The sequence below is a fragment of the Crocodylus porosus genome, unplaced genomic scaffold, assembly GCF_001723895.1.
Source record: "Crocodylus porosus isolate Cpor-Errol unplaced genomic scaffold, CroPor_comp1, whole genome shotgun sequence".
Taxonomy (NCBI): domain Eukaryota; kingdom Metazoa; phylum Chordata; order Crocodylia; family Crocodylidae; genus Crocodylus; species Crocodylus porosus.
Genome location: NW_017728926.1, coordinates 15,961,930 through 15,978,947, shown reverse-complemented (window position 1 = coordinate 15,978,947; position 17,018 = coordinate 15,961,930). Strand labels below are relative to the sequence as shown.

At 50.2% G+C, this 17,018-nt stretch overlaps 1 protein-coding gene across 1 annotated transcript; it reads right to left on the bottom strand.

The window, feature by feature from the left end:
• Window positions 1–1,090: 1,090 nt before the first annotated feature.
• On the bottom strand, window positions 1,091–10,233 carry TNFRSF18 (TNF receptor superfamily member 18). The gene is made up of 6 exons (XM_019541595.1): window positions 9,948–10,233; window positions 7,344–7,478; window positions 6,283–6,370; window positions 5,711–5,799; window positions 3,828–3,971; window positions 1,091–2,997 (listed from the first exon to the last, which is right to left on the bottom strand). Exons 1-6 carry the CDS (start codon window positions 10,096–10,098, stop codon window positions 2,852–2,854), a joined length of 753 nt encoding a protein of 250 aa, XP_019397140.1. The 5' UTR covers window positions 10,099–10,233; the 3' UTR covers window positions 1,091–2,851.
• Between the last annotated feature and the right edge of the window lie 6,785 nt (window positions 10,234–17,018).

The following is a 17,018-nucleotide window of genomic DNA, read 5'->3' as shown; positions in this document are numbered from 1 at the left end:
AACAGCTTGCCTAGGATCGAGGTGAGACTAACCGGCCTATAGTTTCCCGGGTCCTCCTTCCTGCCTTTTTTGAAGATGGGGACCATGTTGACCCTCTTCCAGTCCTCCGGCACCACACCAGAGCACCACGAGTGCTCATAAAGCCGTGCCGGGGTCCTGCAACGACCTCGGCCAGTTCCTTTAGGACTCTAGGGTGGAGATCGTCCGGGCCGGCTGACTTGAATACGTCCAGCCCCTCCCGAAGCTCCCTGACTAGTTCCTTGCTAACCTTTGGCCCAGGTGTGCCTCCCCGGGGCCCGAGGGGGGCCCAGCAGGGAGGTGGCTGTTCTGGTCCCTACTTAGGGAGACAGAGGCAAAGAAATCGTTAAACATGCTAGCTTGTTTAGTCCGTCCGGTGTGACGACCAAATTTCCCAACGCATCCTGCAAGGGCCCCACGTTACCCGGGACCTTCTTTTTGCTCCCTATGTATTTAAAAAAGGACTTCCTATTGTGCTTAATCTGAGAAGCTAGTCCCAGTTCCATCTCTGCCTTGGCCTTCCTAACTGCCTCCCTACATCCCCGAAATGTTACATCCCAAAATGTAACTGCCCCCCCTAAAGTTACATCCTGAAATGTAACTGCCCCCCTACATCCCCAAAATGTTGAGGATATCCATTTTAACAGTAGCCAGAGAACTGCAGGGCAGCTTAAAATGATCTCTGCACCCAGAGCTTAAAGATCCTCGAGGATAATAAAGTCCACCCTTTCAGTTCAATCCTTCTGGCTCCTCTTGCATGTCCCCACTATCGCTATTCCTGTGAGGTAGGTATCAATATCCCTGAGACACAGAAAGGTTAAGCAGTTTGCTCTGAGTCACACAGCAAGACAGCTGCAGAACTGGAAATGGGAGCCAGGAGTCCTGACTCCTTGTGTTGTGCGAGAGCGCCAAGGTACGGTTCTTCAACCTCCCCCTTACAGTAACAGCCAAGGGCAAGCAGGAAAGGCACCAAAAAATCCAACATTTAGCCCCTGCTTCTGGCAGGGTAACCACGACACATTGCAATTTCCAGGGATGGAGAAGAATGAGCAATTTAAGCAATTTATAAAGCAAGTCCGAAACTTTATAAAGAACTATAAAGATGTGTATGATGGGTGTCTTGGGAACGGACTAGCAGCTAAGAAATGGCATGCGATGTAACCCAGCTAATGACACTATTTCTACACCCAATTTCAGATATCCACTTGGTAACAGTTCCAGTGCATATCACACAGTGCATGTCACACTTACAGGTATTGCTCCAGTTTTCTAGAGAAATAAAATAAAATAAAATAAAGGAAACTAACTTTCTTACTGGCTCGGGGTGTGTTTGCTTTATTACCTTTCATGTGAAGACTGCCTCAAAACCTCATGCTTGCTCAGAGGGCGGGCAGTCATACAGCCACGCTCCAAGCAGCTCTTTCCAAGGGAGACAGGCTATTGACCCTACATGGCAAGCAGGTCGAATCCAAAAACCCCCCCAGGCATCGCTAGTTGAACCCAAGGACTGGGATCATCCTCCACTGATGGAAATCAAAGCAATTCCTCCGACGGAGGCTAGCCTCAGCTGAATCTTTGGCTCCGAGAAATAGAAAGGTGAGGTTTTGTTCTGTCAATTTGGAAACCCATGTAAAAATCGGTGGGGTCTAGTTTTACTTCTTGCAAACAGGGAATGGGAATCTCAGAGCCCACTGGCTACCAGACCAGAGCTGGGCTGGCTTACACCTGGGGAGGACGAGGCTTGAGGTTCCTCTAGCCAAAATATGGAGCCAGTTTTATTTCGTTTCCCGTTTCATTCTCCCGGTTATTCCCCGAGCGAGGGGAGGAGGACTCATCACGCAGAAACTTTGCTGCTTGGGCTGCATAGCCTTCAGCTTAGTCTTCCAGAGGGGGCTTTGGGGTGCTTTATTTAAATATTCCCGGAACAAAAACTGGTTTGACTTAAGGAAGAAGGGGTTGGGGTGGGGGGGAGTGTTCTGCAGAAACAAATCCATACAGCCGAAACGTGTCTCCGAAGCCCTTGTCCCTGTGAGAAGAGTCCCTACAAGCACAAGCGCCCAGGGCTAGCTCGGAAGTGGCACTTACACACACACACGCAGTGACGTGGCCCTACCAGCCTCGCACCGAAACCAAACAGGAAGCAGCACCGTAGACTGCAATTTGCATCATCGTCAAAAGCAACAAGGAAATTCTGTTTCCACCACAGCCAGCAAAATGTCTCACGAATTCCATGGAGGGTTGCCGCACGGTCTCACCTATTTGTGGTGAAACACAACCTAACTGCATGCAGCAGAGCACAGAGTATAGTCCTTATACCACTGTTTGCCACTTCTGCTCCTTTCATCCGAGCAAGTGCATTTATGCCCTTGGTATTATGAAGCCTTCCAAGTGAAAGCTGTTATAAGCGCCCGGGGACATTTGCATACCCAGACTGTGGACTCAGCAGGCCTCAATTTATCTTTTGAAAATGGCATCTTGGCTTCTGGTTAAGTAATTTCGTGCTATTAAAACAGAGACCCGGATCCTTCACTGACACGCGACTCAGTAGGGGAGACACCATGCGGTTGTAAGCACGCGATGCACACGGGAAGAACCAAGACAAAATGTTCTGGTCTCAGGCTGAGCTGAAAAGGACTTGGATCAGAATAGGAGGAACTGGCCAAAAAGAATAGGGGCTGAGCCAAATGCCAGCGCGAGGGAATAGTTCCCCAATTCCTACTGCAAGACTGCCATGTTTCCGAGATTATCTTTGTCCCCACCCTTCAGCCTGCCCGTGTTTGAAATGACATTCAAATCCTCCCTTTTCACAGATATTTGCCTCCCATCCACCTCTTCAGTGCAGGCCCGATATGATGATGCAAGAAGGCTTTTCTTCAATTATTTTGTCTCCAGCTTCTTCTTCGGGGAACTGGCAGCTGTAGGTATCTTCTACGAGGTGGCTTGTTGGTGGTGGCATCAAGACAGAATTATTTTCAGGTTCTGCAAGGAAACGATCAGAAATCAGGGGTTACGTTTATGACTGACACATCAGGGAAATAGTAATACCCCGTCCTCACAGTCTGCGTGTGCCTGAGAGCTGCACCCTGGAAGAAACCTGAGGCTGCTCCTCATCTGAAGACATTAGTGTATTATTGCTCTGCTTCAAAACCTGGAATATGTCCAAGTGATGCCCTCAACTGCCCCCGGTGCTGCAAACTCCCTGGGAAATCTGGGCTGCATGGCAGGCTTCTCCCAACGGTGCCCCCTGGTTTAGTGTCTGCCGGGATGGAGGACGCTTCGGGAGGCCCAGTAGTAGCAGGTGCTTAGCAAGGCATTGCCACCAAATGGATCACCAACCCAGAAATAAAGGCTGGATCTTTGTCTCTTCTTTGTCTTCTCAATCCTCAGCCCCTTTTGACCACTCAGGAATGCCTGTGAACGGATAGGAGCGAAAGCCCCCACTGCACTGGCTATATCAAGAGCCCTTGGCACACAGACAAATCTGGCCAGCGGTGCTTAGACACGCTGGATCTGTTCTACATAAGCCCATACAGTGACACAACACCGTGTTGTTCGGCCAGCAGAAAGGAAGGGCTGCGCTGCCCAAGAGCAGCTCGGAGGGTGGATGCATCTTGTGCTCTCCCTACTACACTATGGAGTGCAGGTCAGATGTTACATTCCTGTGAGGAGGGGGTGGGGAGATAGATGGGAAACTGAGGCACAGACACACTGGCAGCGGGGCATTGTTCCAGATCTACCAAGTCCTGGACTGGCCCCCCAACACCAGGCATCTCCCTTCAGCAGCCAACAAACTGTACAGCTGCACTGACTTTGAACTAAGTGGACTTTCTCTCTCTTCAGTGACCATATGAAGAAGTGCAATAAGAAGGTCATCAGGATGAGAATGAAGATAGCCACTGCAGTCAGGATTGCCATGATCGTGGTAGACGAGGACTCCAAAGATGAAAGGATGCCTGCAAAGAAATGAATAGTCAGAGGTTAATATATGTGACGTTTTAAGCCCTGAACCACAGGAAAGCAACAAGGAAATACTCGATGAGACCTTATCACTTTACCACGTCTTAATCACAAGCAGAATTAGGATTCACTACGGAAAATACCTTTCACAGACGAGCCTAAGAACTCCACTTCATCAATCTGCTGGACACAAAAAATCGTGGACTAAATATATTTCCCAGTTGGTCTAACAAAAGGTATCATTTTGGAACCAAGTGTCCTAGTTTTTTTGTATGGACTAGATATAGACATTGGATTTATGACACGTTATAACCTGCCTGCCATCTGACTCCCCAGGGAAACCCTCCACTTTTGACCAGCTATTCTCATTCCCTTCCCCACCACCCTCCTGTCTCCCATCCTTTGACTACAGCTACTCATTCATTCCCCCGTCCCCCCTCCCCACCTGTCTCTCACCTACTGACCACCTCAATTTACATTTCCACTGACTGGCTTTCTTGCATATGTACTAGTCTCTGGCTGCTTTACCACTCCCTCCAGGAAGAGCACAGACCATCTGCAGATGCGTCCTCAGCCTGACGAAGGGCGTTTGTGCCCGAAAGCTTGCTAACAAGAATTTTTCTGGCTATTTGAATCAGTCTAATAAAAGATATTGGATTTAGACAAAGAACTGTGTCCGACCCACTAGAGAAGTCATTCTACAGTTACTAATCAGGAGGGCAAAAACTCAGCTAGGATCTTGCACGCAGGAGATCATTGTTTGTAGATGGGATATTCTTTGCTTCAGCATATCCCTCTCCCTTGCCCAGCCTTAAGCACCCAGCTCTGCTTTGTAACGAGGACCCATACACCATCTTTTCATCCATTACTCTTCGGCTTCAGTGGTCTTCCACGCTGCACATCACACCTGGCCTGAGGTCTCTCTGCAGTTGAATAATGGGCTGAATAGCTACTCTCGTTGCAACACAAGAGAAGGCAATGGGGTGCGCTGGTACAATTCTGCTCTGTAGCAATATGGAGAGCTTGATCCCACCAAGCGCTTAGCTCTCTCAACTTGATCTTATCTCCAAAAGATCTGAAGGTGGGCAGCTCTTCAGGGTTTTCAGTATGTATATAAAGCATAAAAAAATTGTGCATGCGTGCGTGTGTGTGTGTATTCCTCCCTGTAACTTGCATCCTCTTGTTTTCAGCCGTGCTACTAATTGGTACCTGGAAGAATTGGACCTGCAGCAGTCACTTCATAAGGAACGAGACCGAAGAAATTGAAACATGGGTGACTAATTGCTAAGCAGTCTCCCGAGAGCTCCGCAAAGTTGCAGCCGCCCGATGGAAAACTCCAATAAGTTTTGTTAAGGAACCGTTCAGTTATACCACGGCCCTGCCGTGGCTTCATAGTCTCTAGGGTCAGAAGGGACCTGAACAGATCATCACATCCGACCCCCTGCCATGGGCAGGAACAAGTGCTGGGATCATAACACCTCTCAAGGTTAGCCATATGCCATCTCCATTTCTCCCTCCTCACTCTACGAAGTCAATGATTAATGATCCTCTCATGATGCGGGGACCTGAACTCGTCAGCCGCTCAAGTCGTTCTGGCGGCGAAAGCACTGCAGGTGATGCGGTGGTCATTTCCACAGCCACAGCAACAATGTCTCTCAGGACTGAGTCAAAGCCTAAAAATGTCTCCAGGGTAGAAGGGACCATCAAGGTAAATGAGATGCTGCTCTGGACATACCTTGCTGCACAGAAGGTTCATCTTTGCCATATTCTGCATCATGGGTTGCATTTCCTGGCTGGATCATTACACATCTAGGACCTGGATGCCTAAAAAGAAGAAAGAGTGGTATTGAAAGTCTCTGGTTTTCTCCCTGCCTTTAGCCTTTTCTCTCCCTGCAACCCATCTGTCTGTTTTCTTCCTCTCCTCCCCACCCCCCATTTATTATGGCTGCCCTTGCTGGCTAACATGGGCACAGATCTCCTGAGGACCGGTTGAGACACAATGCCGTTCAAACCACCACCAGGCCTGGAAGGGATTCGTGTCGGCTTGTGGCTCAGTTCTGAAAGTAGGTCTCACACAAGGTGTTTTGATTTGACCGAGTTTCACTCTGAGATTTCTCAGGCACAAAACCAAACAACAGCTTCACATGGCATCCTGGTGAACAAAACCACCTCTTAAATCTCAGCACCGAGAGCAGAAGTAACCCAGAAAAACTCTTGGGTCACCTCTTGCAATGTGAAAGTTTAAAATGACCTTGGGGCATGCATTGTGGGGGTGGGCCAACAAAAGGACCATTCGTGAATACATACTTAGTCCAAGGTTTGCATCTGGTGTCCCCAGCTTTAGAAAAGGTGCCATTTTTGCAGGGTTTGCAGATGAATTCAAAATCAATGTTGCCTAGAAGAGAAAAGAAAAGAATTGGCTATGGAGTAACAGGAAAGGGAGGAATGGTCTGTTTTTACATACCTTCACCGGCTCCCTCGTCTCCATTGCCTCAAACATAAACCACCTCTCTTCACTCTCAAGGCCTTTCAGAGGTGCCAGTCCTCTCTCATTCACAGTCAATATTATGCCTGATTAATCCTCTCCATTGCTGGGACAGCAACCAGAAACCGGGCTGTACTCAAAGCCCTGGTGCGCTGAGATGTCTCTGTATTCTTTACACCTCTCCTAGAAGGACGTGCAATGATCAAGCCCGGAAACGCAACTTAGATAAAGTTGGTGGGCAGTTGAACATCTCCACAGCAAAGTGCAGATATTTACCTATCTATTGCAGTTTGAGGCAAAGGTAGGTTTTGGCACTGGAATATTTTTGCCTCCTTCCCTGAAATGTTGGCTTCTTGTGATGCACAAACAAGCTGCCCGGGGGTTGGGCACTGTCTGCAGAGCGCTGATAAAGATCTGGAGAGAAACCTCACATAAAGTGATCCTCCTGTTTCCTTGCACCTCTGACGAATGTGTAAGGAGATGGTGGGTTTGCGCCTGGTTGCTCCGACAATGAGTTTTACTTTTCAAAACCCACTGTGTTTTAGAGGTTGCATTTACCGCTGGGAGTCCGTAAATTAAGAACTGGCATTGTACCAGCTTCTCCTCTATTGACTCCAAAGAAAAGCAACTCCACGCGCCTGGCCGTGAGATCTACTCATCCCAACTCAAATTTATGGAGGGAAAGTTTAAAAGCTGGGGAGCAAAGATCTCCGGTACTTTGTACCAGATGCCTGGCCTGCTAAGACATCCCTACCTCAGCACCAAAAGGCTGCCAGGACGCACATGCCCGGATGACGGAGGAGCAGCAGCTTGTATGGACCGACTCTGCTTGCTACCGGGACAGAGCTCAGCTTGGTAGCGTCATTCATGCTCCTCGACTTACCTGTTCTGCTTATTTCCTCGCCTGCCTTGCACTGTGGGAGTTGTTTGCAGGACGTGCAGGATACGTCAGTGCACTGGTATCCAGCCTCACATTTACAGTCACCCTCTGCATTAGCACACGGCGTAAACTGGTTTTCTGTTAGGAAGAAAACAAGGAGTTAAGCTTTCCTGGTTATACCTGATCCGGCAAAGTTCAGAGGCTGCCTGTCACAGTTTGATCGCTGGCATTACTTCTTGAACATTAACTCCTTTCCCAGGGAGGAATATAGTGGGCAGTGCTCTTGGCGTTGCTGGTGAACCCAGCAGTGCTCTCAGTGAATCCAGAGATCAATGGGGAGCCTACGCTGCGGTGAAATGATGGTAGCTGCAAGCAGACTCTGTCATCATGGAGTGCTTTTGGGCAAGGATCTTGCCAGGGTCGATGGGCCCGTGGGGAACAAGTAGCACTTTTTCTGCTCAGTGGCCAAGACACTGCCCCTGTGCTGGATTAAAGAGCACCGAGGTCCAGGTCTTCATTCTCGCACCCCCACGCTCTCCCCGCACCCTCCACTACCGAGGTGTCCATCATTTGTGCTCTGAGCTACTTCGATAGAAAGGAGTCCAAATCAAACCCCTAGACCCCTTCAAAAGCCAGAGAAAACCTAGGTCCTAGCCTAGATCTGAACGCTGCAACTGGCACTCCACCCTTGCTTTTGACTTGCTTTAACACAACACAAGATAGAAGAGCTACTGCCGAGTGGCTCTGGAGCTCATGAAAGCAAAGGCTGGAGCTACCGGGACTAGCTAACACCATGGACGCGTAACATCAAGAAATGAAGTGAGCACGGGGAGACCCTGGGGCAAGAAAGGAGAAAGCCCTTTCTTACCTGAGACCTGGGTGACCTCAAGGAAAATGGAGGAAAAGCCACGTGTTTGTGCATCGGGGTACCGCATGAAAGGCTAGAGGCAATGGTAGAGCACAGGCCACCTTTGGCCCCCTTTGTTCGTTTCTAGATAGAGATTCAGGGTGCTTTTCTGCATTGCTGGTAGCAAAAGGGACTCAAGGACTTTGGCCTCTGAAGAAATTAAACTGCAGAAGGAAAGAGGGAGGAGGGTCCTTGCCTCTGTGCACTGTTCACCTGACAATCAGGCGCTGGTCCAACCAAACCCTCCGTTCCCACCAGAGTCAAGCTGCTCCACATTTTGTAGGCTACCGGGGCTGGAGTCACTTCACTACCACCGACTGGCATTAAGTTACCCACTTCCTTCCTCCAATTTATTTTAGCTTTGGGGGATTTTAAAGCCTCTAGTCACGGAACTGCCATAGCATGGACGGCAGCACCTGGGCAATTCCCCTCCTGCACATGCTGCCGGAGAGGATGCAAAAGCCTGGGACACTAGGCCTGGACTTGCGAACTCACTTTGCCGAGTCTGCTGACCGGCGGTGAGCTGGGTTCATCCAGCGTGTTGATCACGTCCCTTCACCAAATACCCCCCACCCCTTACTGGACTCTGCCCCTCACGATCAAAGCCCGAGGGACCCGTATAGAAGACGACGGGGAAGGACAGGCGCATCTCGCTCATGTAAGCATCACGTCTTGATGCTCATCAGAGAGCTGATATCATTGTAGGACGCAGCAAAACCCTTCCCAGGGGAGCCTGTTCAGAGCCACGTGAGTGAAAAAGGAAACCCTCTGCTGATTGAGAAATGTATGAGAAACGAAAGCCCACAGCTGATCAGGTTGCCCTTGCTCTAAGCTGCTGTCAGCCACCAAAGCCCAAGCTCTGAAGCCACCAAGATGAGTGGCCCTTGTAGACGTGGTGCCGGCCCAGAAGACCCACAGGTGCTCCAGCAGGCCGGCTCCTGAGGCTAGCAAGGACCGTCGGGACCACCTGCTCAGACCGCCTCTGTAATGAAGGGCAGAGGGCTTCAGGCAGGGGTCCCTCCAGCAGGGCCATCCCCTCTATTCCAGCTACAGAAAGCTTTCAAGTCTCGACTCAAAGGGGAAAAGCAACGAGGAAGGCGACCCTTCCCAGCTGCGGTCTGCCACTGAGATCCAAGACCTGCCCCCATTGCTGTCCTAGGCAGATTCCTGCCTGAGCTGGCGTTACCGGGCACCTGCTCTGCCAGGGCACATCCCAAGGGAGAAGCAGGGCCCCTTTTTTAGGTAGAGATGCTCTCTCTCAAAGGCAGACCTGTTGCTACAGCACTGATTTAGAGGCGTGACGCTGTTCCTCAGCGCGCTGTAGCTCTCGTTTCCACTGGGATCTCAGTGTCAGATGGGCTCTGCTCAACAGTCCAGAAAGAAACTGGATTGCAAAGCTGGACCTGAAATTTTGCAGCTCGCTTCTCTCTCGCTGCCATGGGTTCAACCAACACGCCAGAGCCCAAGTCCCCTGACTTTTGGTGCAGGCAGGTATCAAAGCCAGAAGGCTCCAGAGTGATGTCTGTAGCTCCAACAAGGAGGGAGGAGATGTTTCTGTTTCTGTTTTCCTTTCTGCACACACTCTGCTCACATCACCTTAAAATTTGTCTAATTTTGCCTACTCTCCTGCCAGCACATAACAGAGCAGGATATCCCCCACCCAGGCTCCTTACCTGGTCTGGATGAACAAACCTCCTTACCTGGTCTGGATGAACAAACCGGGCAGCATTTCTCCGTCCCGTCGACGAGCTTTAAATTACCACTTCTGCACCCTTGCGCTAGACCCAGCTGTGTCCATAGCCACAGCCCAACCTGCAAAACCAAGCAGGTTCCCTTTCTAACACGAAGCATTCTTCGTGACGGCTCACTCACGACTCCAGCAACTCCTGCGGAGGATGCCTGTGCCTTGACACAAGCACGCAAGCTCTGCCCTTGTGATCTACCCACAGTTTCTGAAGAGATGCAGCACTTTTTTGATAGCGTATAATTTCCTTCCACGCACTTCCTGCTTTAAGGGGATGCAGAGAGCCTGCACAGAAGAGGTGAGATTTTTTCGTAAAAGCAGAAATGAGGCATTATTCCCCCCCACAAAAAAAGGGCACCAGAAACTTGAGGCATCCTAGGAGGAGGAACTGGACTATCAGAGGACTTTAAGGGTTAGTCTACACTGGGGAGTTAAGGGAGGGTGTGAATGTCCAGACAGACAGGAGATTCACACAGCTCCCATTACAGTAAGCGAGAGAAACCTGACTGCCTAATTCACCAAGTCCTTTGAAAGTCTCAGCCACCGTTCTCAACTCCGGCACAGGAACGGCCAAGCAGCTGTGGCTTGGCTCCTTTCTAATCTGGTTCTTTAATCTGGTCAAAACAGTAATTTGTTCACGATGCTGCCCCAAAGAAGCGAGTAATGAGAAGCCACTTAGTGCTGATTACTTATTGAGGTTCGGAGGGACTATCACTTGCCTCCCTTGCTATACCATGAGAACTGGCTGAATGCTATGATCAGCTATGTTATTGGAGAACTCTCAAGGAATATTGTCTTACCATTTATCTGGCCATTTCTGGACCATTGTCAATATTCACTGAATAAGGGACACATGCTGAGCTATTCATTTGACACATGCCTTGCCCTGGTTTAGGAGTTGGCGTTTGTCTGCATCTGGCAAAGATGCGTAAGGATGATGGATAGACATTAAAGTGGTGGGCAGTGTTACAGCAATGCCTTCTCATGATCAACATTCATGATACTAGCTGTTGCTGAACTCACGAAAGCCTCCAGAGAGACCTTCTCAGTATTGCAATTTTGTTCTACATTGAGCCTGAGAATGCCGCTTTTCTGATTCTGTCTCACGCTCGATGGTTTCAACCTCCTCTCCCTTTCCCCGCTCATCCCCCAAACACTGGTCCAGAAAAATCCTGAATTACTTTACTGAGCAGACAAGGGAGAAGTCCTGAGCCCGGGGCGAGTTAGTATAGCACCAGGGGAGTCGAAGGGGGTTCTCTCACAGGCTGTAGTGAATCTAACCACAAAACTGAGTGTTTCAATACCAGACCCAAATGGGGAAGTATCTGAGAGGTGCGCTTGCTCAATCTCAAGATACCAGCCAGATGCATGAAAACCACAGCTATTTGGAGCAGTGTATGTTAGCCTCGGATGCTGAGGCAACGAACAACACAGAATCATAGAAACGAAGGGCTGGAAGGGATCTTGAAAGATCATCAAGTCCAGCCCCCCTGCTCTGGGCAGGAATACTGCTGAGATCAAATGATCCCGGCAAGGCGTCTGTCCTGTCTCTTCTTGAAGACTTCCAAGGTTGGGGCCTGCACCCCCTCCTTGGGAGTCTGTTCCAGATTTTGGTCACCCTTACCCTAAAGAAGTCCTTCCCTTATGGTACATTTTACATGGGATCAAATTAAAGTAAAATACCAGAGACTGGATGGCACAATGAAGTCATTCAGATACTAATACACATGGGCTAAGGACAGACAGTCAAAAAAGTCCAAGGCTGAATCAATTCACTCTTTGCAGATTAGTATAAACTGCATATATTGAACTGATAAGCAAGTGAACAGACATCCACTTTGATTCCAGAAATGCAGCCACACACCTGTAGTGGACCAGGCCAGACACTGGAGGGTGCTAGAATATCCCTCCCTGCTCAGCTTGGGCCAAGGCTAGTCTGCCCATGGGGGGAAGGGCTTGTGGGGGAGATGGAAAACACCCTGGGATGCTGGGAGACTGAGAGTTAACTTGACTCTGGAGGGGACCTGGTACAGAAGTTCAATGAAGTGATTTAACCTAAATCAGTTCAGGCTGATACTGCATCCATTCAAGTTTATCTTAAACCAGTTTTGGCCATTTGGAAAGCAGTTTATGTGCACTGCACCCAATGATCTGTAAGGTCCCTTCCAGCCCCTAGCAACTATGAAACTATGAACTTCTGTTGTATTGCAGATTTGAACTGGTTTCCGATCATTTAAACTTTGCGTGTCATTTCTGTCCCTAGCCCTGGGGGCAATAGTGAGCTAGAGTTTATTGCCATCCAGAGACTGTTCAAAGAATATTATGAAAGAAACTGGTGTCTGGAAACCTTGCCAGAATAGAGCCACGGGGGCCAGCCTTCCTGCGGGAGTGCCATAAATTAGCTCTGTACCCTCCCCAACGGCCACTTCAATCCCCGTGCCCTGCCCAATGAGCTGCTCTGCTTTCTGCTCCCTACTCTGTGCTCCCTTCCTGATATCCTGCTCTGCTTTCTGCTCCATCTGCTGCTGCGCTGCCTGTCTGCTCCTTGCCTCACTGCATGCCACACGCAGAGCCCCCCCCCATGCACCTTGTGACACCCACACCACGGCGGGGTGGCCATCCCCGTAACAGAGGACAGGAAGGCCGGCTCGCACATGAGACACAGGTCCCTGGCAGTTCAAATACAGCTCCCGCACCACGTCATTTAGCAACAAGTTATTACTCAGCCTGGGCACTGTATGCAGATCACTGCCTCTGGGGCACACACATCTCGAAACCTTGGTGCCCTCCAGCTCCTGGCCATATCAAGATTGCTGCTGGTGCCAGAAGGGCTAGAAATAGATCAAAGTGGTTACTGAACTGACTGGATCCTAAGATGAGGACTTTCCTCTCGCCTCCATCTTGGAGGCTGGCAGAGGCTGGGCTGGGGCGCTGCGCTGTGAGGTCTAAGGTGACTTCTTACACAAAGGCCATTAGTACATCACAGTGAGGTGCTGGGGCGACACATCCACTTTCCTGGTCCTCTCTGCGCCGCATGGATATCCGCAGGACCCTTCCCAGTTCCTCGAAACCTCCTGCTGCCAGGCCTGGGGCTCAATATAAAACATAGGATGGAGGATCTGGACCGGGTTGAGTGGTGGGGGGAAGAAGTCTCTCCCTGGCCTAAAGTCTTGGCAGGTGCAATCAGGCATGAGGCCAGAGCATTACAGCTTTTCTCCAAGAAGTGCTGCTCTCAAATGCGGCATCCCCACAACGTCACTGCAGTGCCTCCAGCCTCTGCATGCCCCCTCCTGAGTCGAACCTTTGCCAATGAGCTGTGGTTGCAGGTGGGATACTCCCAAGTAAGCCCCTGGGGTTGCCAGGTCAGTGCTGGCAGCTAAAGCATCAGCCCCCTTGGGACTCAGCGGGGTGCAGGTGTGGAAGGGAAGCACGCAGCAGGTGGGGAATCCCTTCCCTTCCAGTCAAACGCTTGCCCAGAGACCCCCAAGCCAGGCCAGTGCTGCAAGGCCTCTTTCCTCATTTCCTGGAAGGAGTCACCCACGCCCCGCGGGAGCCGAGGAGAGCGTGGCAAGGGCCTCGGTACAAAAAGTTCAACGCTTTTCCAAACACGAGGCTCCCTCATCTTCCCCGCAGCACCTTGCAGTGGGAAGTGTAACTGCAAGCAGCTGACCTCAAGTGGCAGGGTGGGGGCCACAGGCAAGCTTCAAAGCCCAACCAGCTACCGAGCGAAACGGCAGAGCTGATGTCAGGGACTGGTTGGGCTACAGAGGCTTGCTGGTGAGGGGGAGGCGTTAGCTTCGAAGTGCCAGGTCCCAGTCCCAGCCTTGAAGGGCAATAGTGTGTGAAGAAGGGAGGTGCTGAGGCAGGAGACAGGCTGGGCAAATAGCACCGATGCTGCTGGCAGAAGTGGCTGAGCACATGCTGGCTGATGCCTGGAGCTGGACTCAAGCCCTGGAGGTTAGGATGTGCTTCCACCTGAAGTTTCCTCAACAGCCCTAGGTTTTAAAGCTGGAAGTGCCAACAGCCAGTAGTTCTCCATTTTGACCTCTTCTTACAAGAGAAACAAGTTTCAAAACCCTTCTCTTTCCTAACCAGCAAGCCAAAAAGGATGGTGAAGGCAAGGCTAGTCTTCGGAGAAGAGGTGCTCATAACTTAAAAACTCTGCTGCCGTATGCCCCAGGTGGTGCCTGGCATGGGAGGGAGATGAGCTGAGCAAGCAGACAAGCTCTGAGCAGAGGGCAATGGCCTGGAGGAGGGGAAATGAGAGAAACTCCTGAGACCCCGTGGAGCAGCACCAATCTGGGGAGAAGGGCTGCGGGGGCATGAGGAAGCCGGGTGACGCCGCAGGGCAGAGCAGAGCGGAGCTGGGACGATCGGGAGAGGGCAGCACTTGGAGCAAGGGCAGCCCGACCCTGGAATGAACCGTTTCCCTCCCTGTCCCCTCTTAGATTTTGCTGCTTTGCAATTTTCTCTCTTGAGCTTTGCAAGAACCTTTTGTTCTCTGTGGAGTGACACAGTTATGTACCGACAACAGCTGATAAGGACACGTTAGTGGCAAAAGTGCAGAGGCTGCAGCTCAGCATTGGGATCCAAACTGCACCACTCAGCACTGACCTTTAGGCAACAGCCGGTGTACTCAGTCATGAGATCACTGGGGCTTTTTGGGTTTTATGGGTTTTTTTAAAATGGCTCTTCTTTGCCGTCAATGAACAGATGACATTTGGCTCTTCAGCCCCCTGCACTGACACCACTGACCGTGCCTCCAGCGGTGACACCTGCGCCACCATGTGCCAGCTTTAGCAGGACTGATACTTCCTTGTGCTGCGTGTGCTCATTCCCAAGTGCTGTCACTAGGCAGCGTGAAGTACGGCACATTAGTCATTGCCCCTGTCTGTCAAATGGATCATAATTGGCATCAATTAAAGCATTTCATAAACTCATTCAGGGTGCTCGACCTCCGGCCCACAAAATTTGGCAGCAGGAAGTAGTGCCATTTAACACAACCACCACTTCTTCACTGCCAAATTTCCAAGTCCTGGGCAGCCAGATTAGGGCCAGGCTATTGCCTGGCAGCTGGATTGGGGCTGAGCCAGGTGTTTGCCAGGTGGCCGAATTTGGGCCTTAAATGTGCCCACCCTGCACACTGAATTAGCCTCCCTTCCTGCACTCTGGATCACATCCCTGCCACACGCACCCAGGCACCGGTTTGGGCCCACCAGCCAAATCTGACACGCAGAGGGACCTGGTGCTGCCCATCCAGCCCATGGGACATAAAGGTTGGACACCACTGGGCCAACCCAAGAAACAAGACCTGGGAAGTCAGGGGAATGGGGGCAGTTTTATTTTGGATGCCATCATTCAGGTGCTTGAAGAAATTTTCACAAGTTGGGGAGCACCGTGAGCTGGGTGGGGGGGGTTTTCCTGGCTCTCTCTGAAACATCAGAGATGCCCTGCAAGAAATTATAACAGCAGTGCACTGCTTTAAGCCAAGCATTGGTAGCTGGACAACCTGGAAACGGCCCGACATAACTGCCCTGAAAACATACAATGAATATAAGCTCTTTGCAAGCAGCTGGACCTTGGAGCACAAGTAAAACTCAGTTTGATTTCTCTTTTTAGCACAGGCACGCCATCTTTTCTCCTTATTATCACCAACTTTCCCTATAGATCTTGCAAGTGAGGGGAGCAAGGTTTTCCGAACTCAAGCTTTTTATATGGCTTCTGCATCTCCAGTTTAGGTCATCTAAGGTGCCTCTGTGCCCTCCCTTCCACCTTTCTGTAAAAAACACATTTGCACTTGACACTAGCTTCATCTCAATTGGCGTGTCCTGTAATAATTTCAGTTAAAAACCAAATTACAGCTGTATCTATCAAGCCAAAGATGCCCTCTACAACCTGGCATGTAATAATGCAAGGAAGGGGAAATTCAATAGTGATGCCTTGCCAGGTGCTTTCTAAATAAAAGGCCTTGTGTATTTGATTCTCAAGGTCTTCCCTTTGTTACATACTTGGATGATTATCAGGAGCCAAGAGAAATGAATGCAATTCTCTTATTTCTTTAAGGAGCTAGAAGGTCAGCAAGACCCCTTCTTTGCAAAGAGTATTGCTGCCTACAGATGAAAACAGGCCAACCTGGCATTTAGAATCACAGAATCACAGAAAATGAGGGTTGAAGGGACCTCAGGAGGGCACATCTAGTCCAACCCCCTGCTCCAAGCAGGACCAGCGCTAACTAGATTTCAGTGTATCCCTCTATCCAGCACAGAAAGCGAGGGTCATGTGCCTCCATTCCTCTCTCTTACCTCTCAAGATGGTCCTTGATTTTCTATTTCCTAACGAAGTACCGAGTTGTATTTGGATGCAGGCACAGCATCAGGCCTCTCCTTTCACAGGAACCCTCTTTCCTGGGGCAAGAATTGCAAATTTGCTGAGGCTTGGAAACACAACTACATTTATGTGCATATTGGAAATAAGTATGAAAGGGGATGGTTTCTAACCTACGTGAATCATTCCCGCAAGCAGCATGCGCTGCATAGGTTATGCGTGGACCAAAGGTGTATCCGGAGGCTAGAAATGAACACGTTGCGGTCAAATTACCCTGTCGTGGTGAAAACGTGCTGTTGATGACAATGTAAATGATGGCAAAAGATGATAAAACAGCTGCTGAATGTGATGATATAGAGATTTTTGCAGAGCTGACTCTACATCTTCGAAAGAGCAACCACAGTTTATTTCCTCAAGGTGTGCGTGTTGTATGTGTGCACGTCGGGGAGGGGGGGAGCAGCGGGGAGGGTTGCAGCTTCGCGTGTGCTGCTCACAGCTGATGAATGGCAAATGTTAGGGCTGTGCGACGGTGATTTGATTTGGCGGAGAATCGGTCTCATTCAGTGGCCAGGTCTCTGAATCCGAATCAAATCAGGGGACCAATTTAAAGGCCTGAATCGATTCAAAGGGCTCTGACTCTTTGGAAAAGAGTCAGAGAGCTTTGATGATTTGGGCAGTCTCCTGCCAGCCCCCCTGACCCCCC

Bases quoted from the DNA above. Each gene is read 5' to 3' on its own strand.
- TNFRSF18 (XM_019541595.1), bottom strand. From the start codon at position 10,098: ATGCTTCGTGTTAGAAAGGGAACCTGCTTGGTTTTGCAGGTTGGGCTG. The intron at 7,479-9,947 runs GTAAGGAGGTTT...TCTTCCTAACAG, and splicing joins GGTTTGTTCATCCAGACCAG to AAAACCAGTTTACGCCGTGT. The intron at 6,371-7,343 runs GTAAGTCGAGGA...TTTCTCTTCTAG, and splicing joins CGAGGAAATAAGCAGAACAG to GCAACATTGATTTTGAATTC.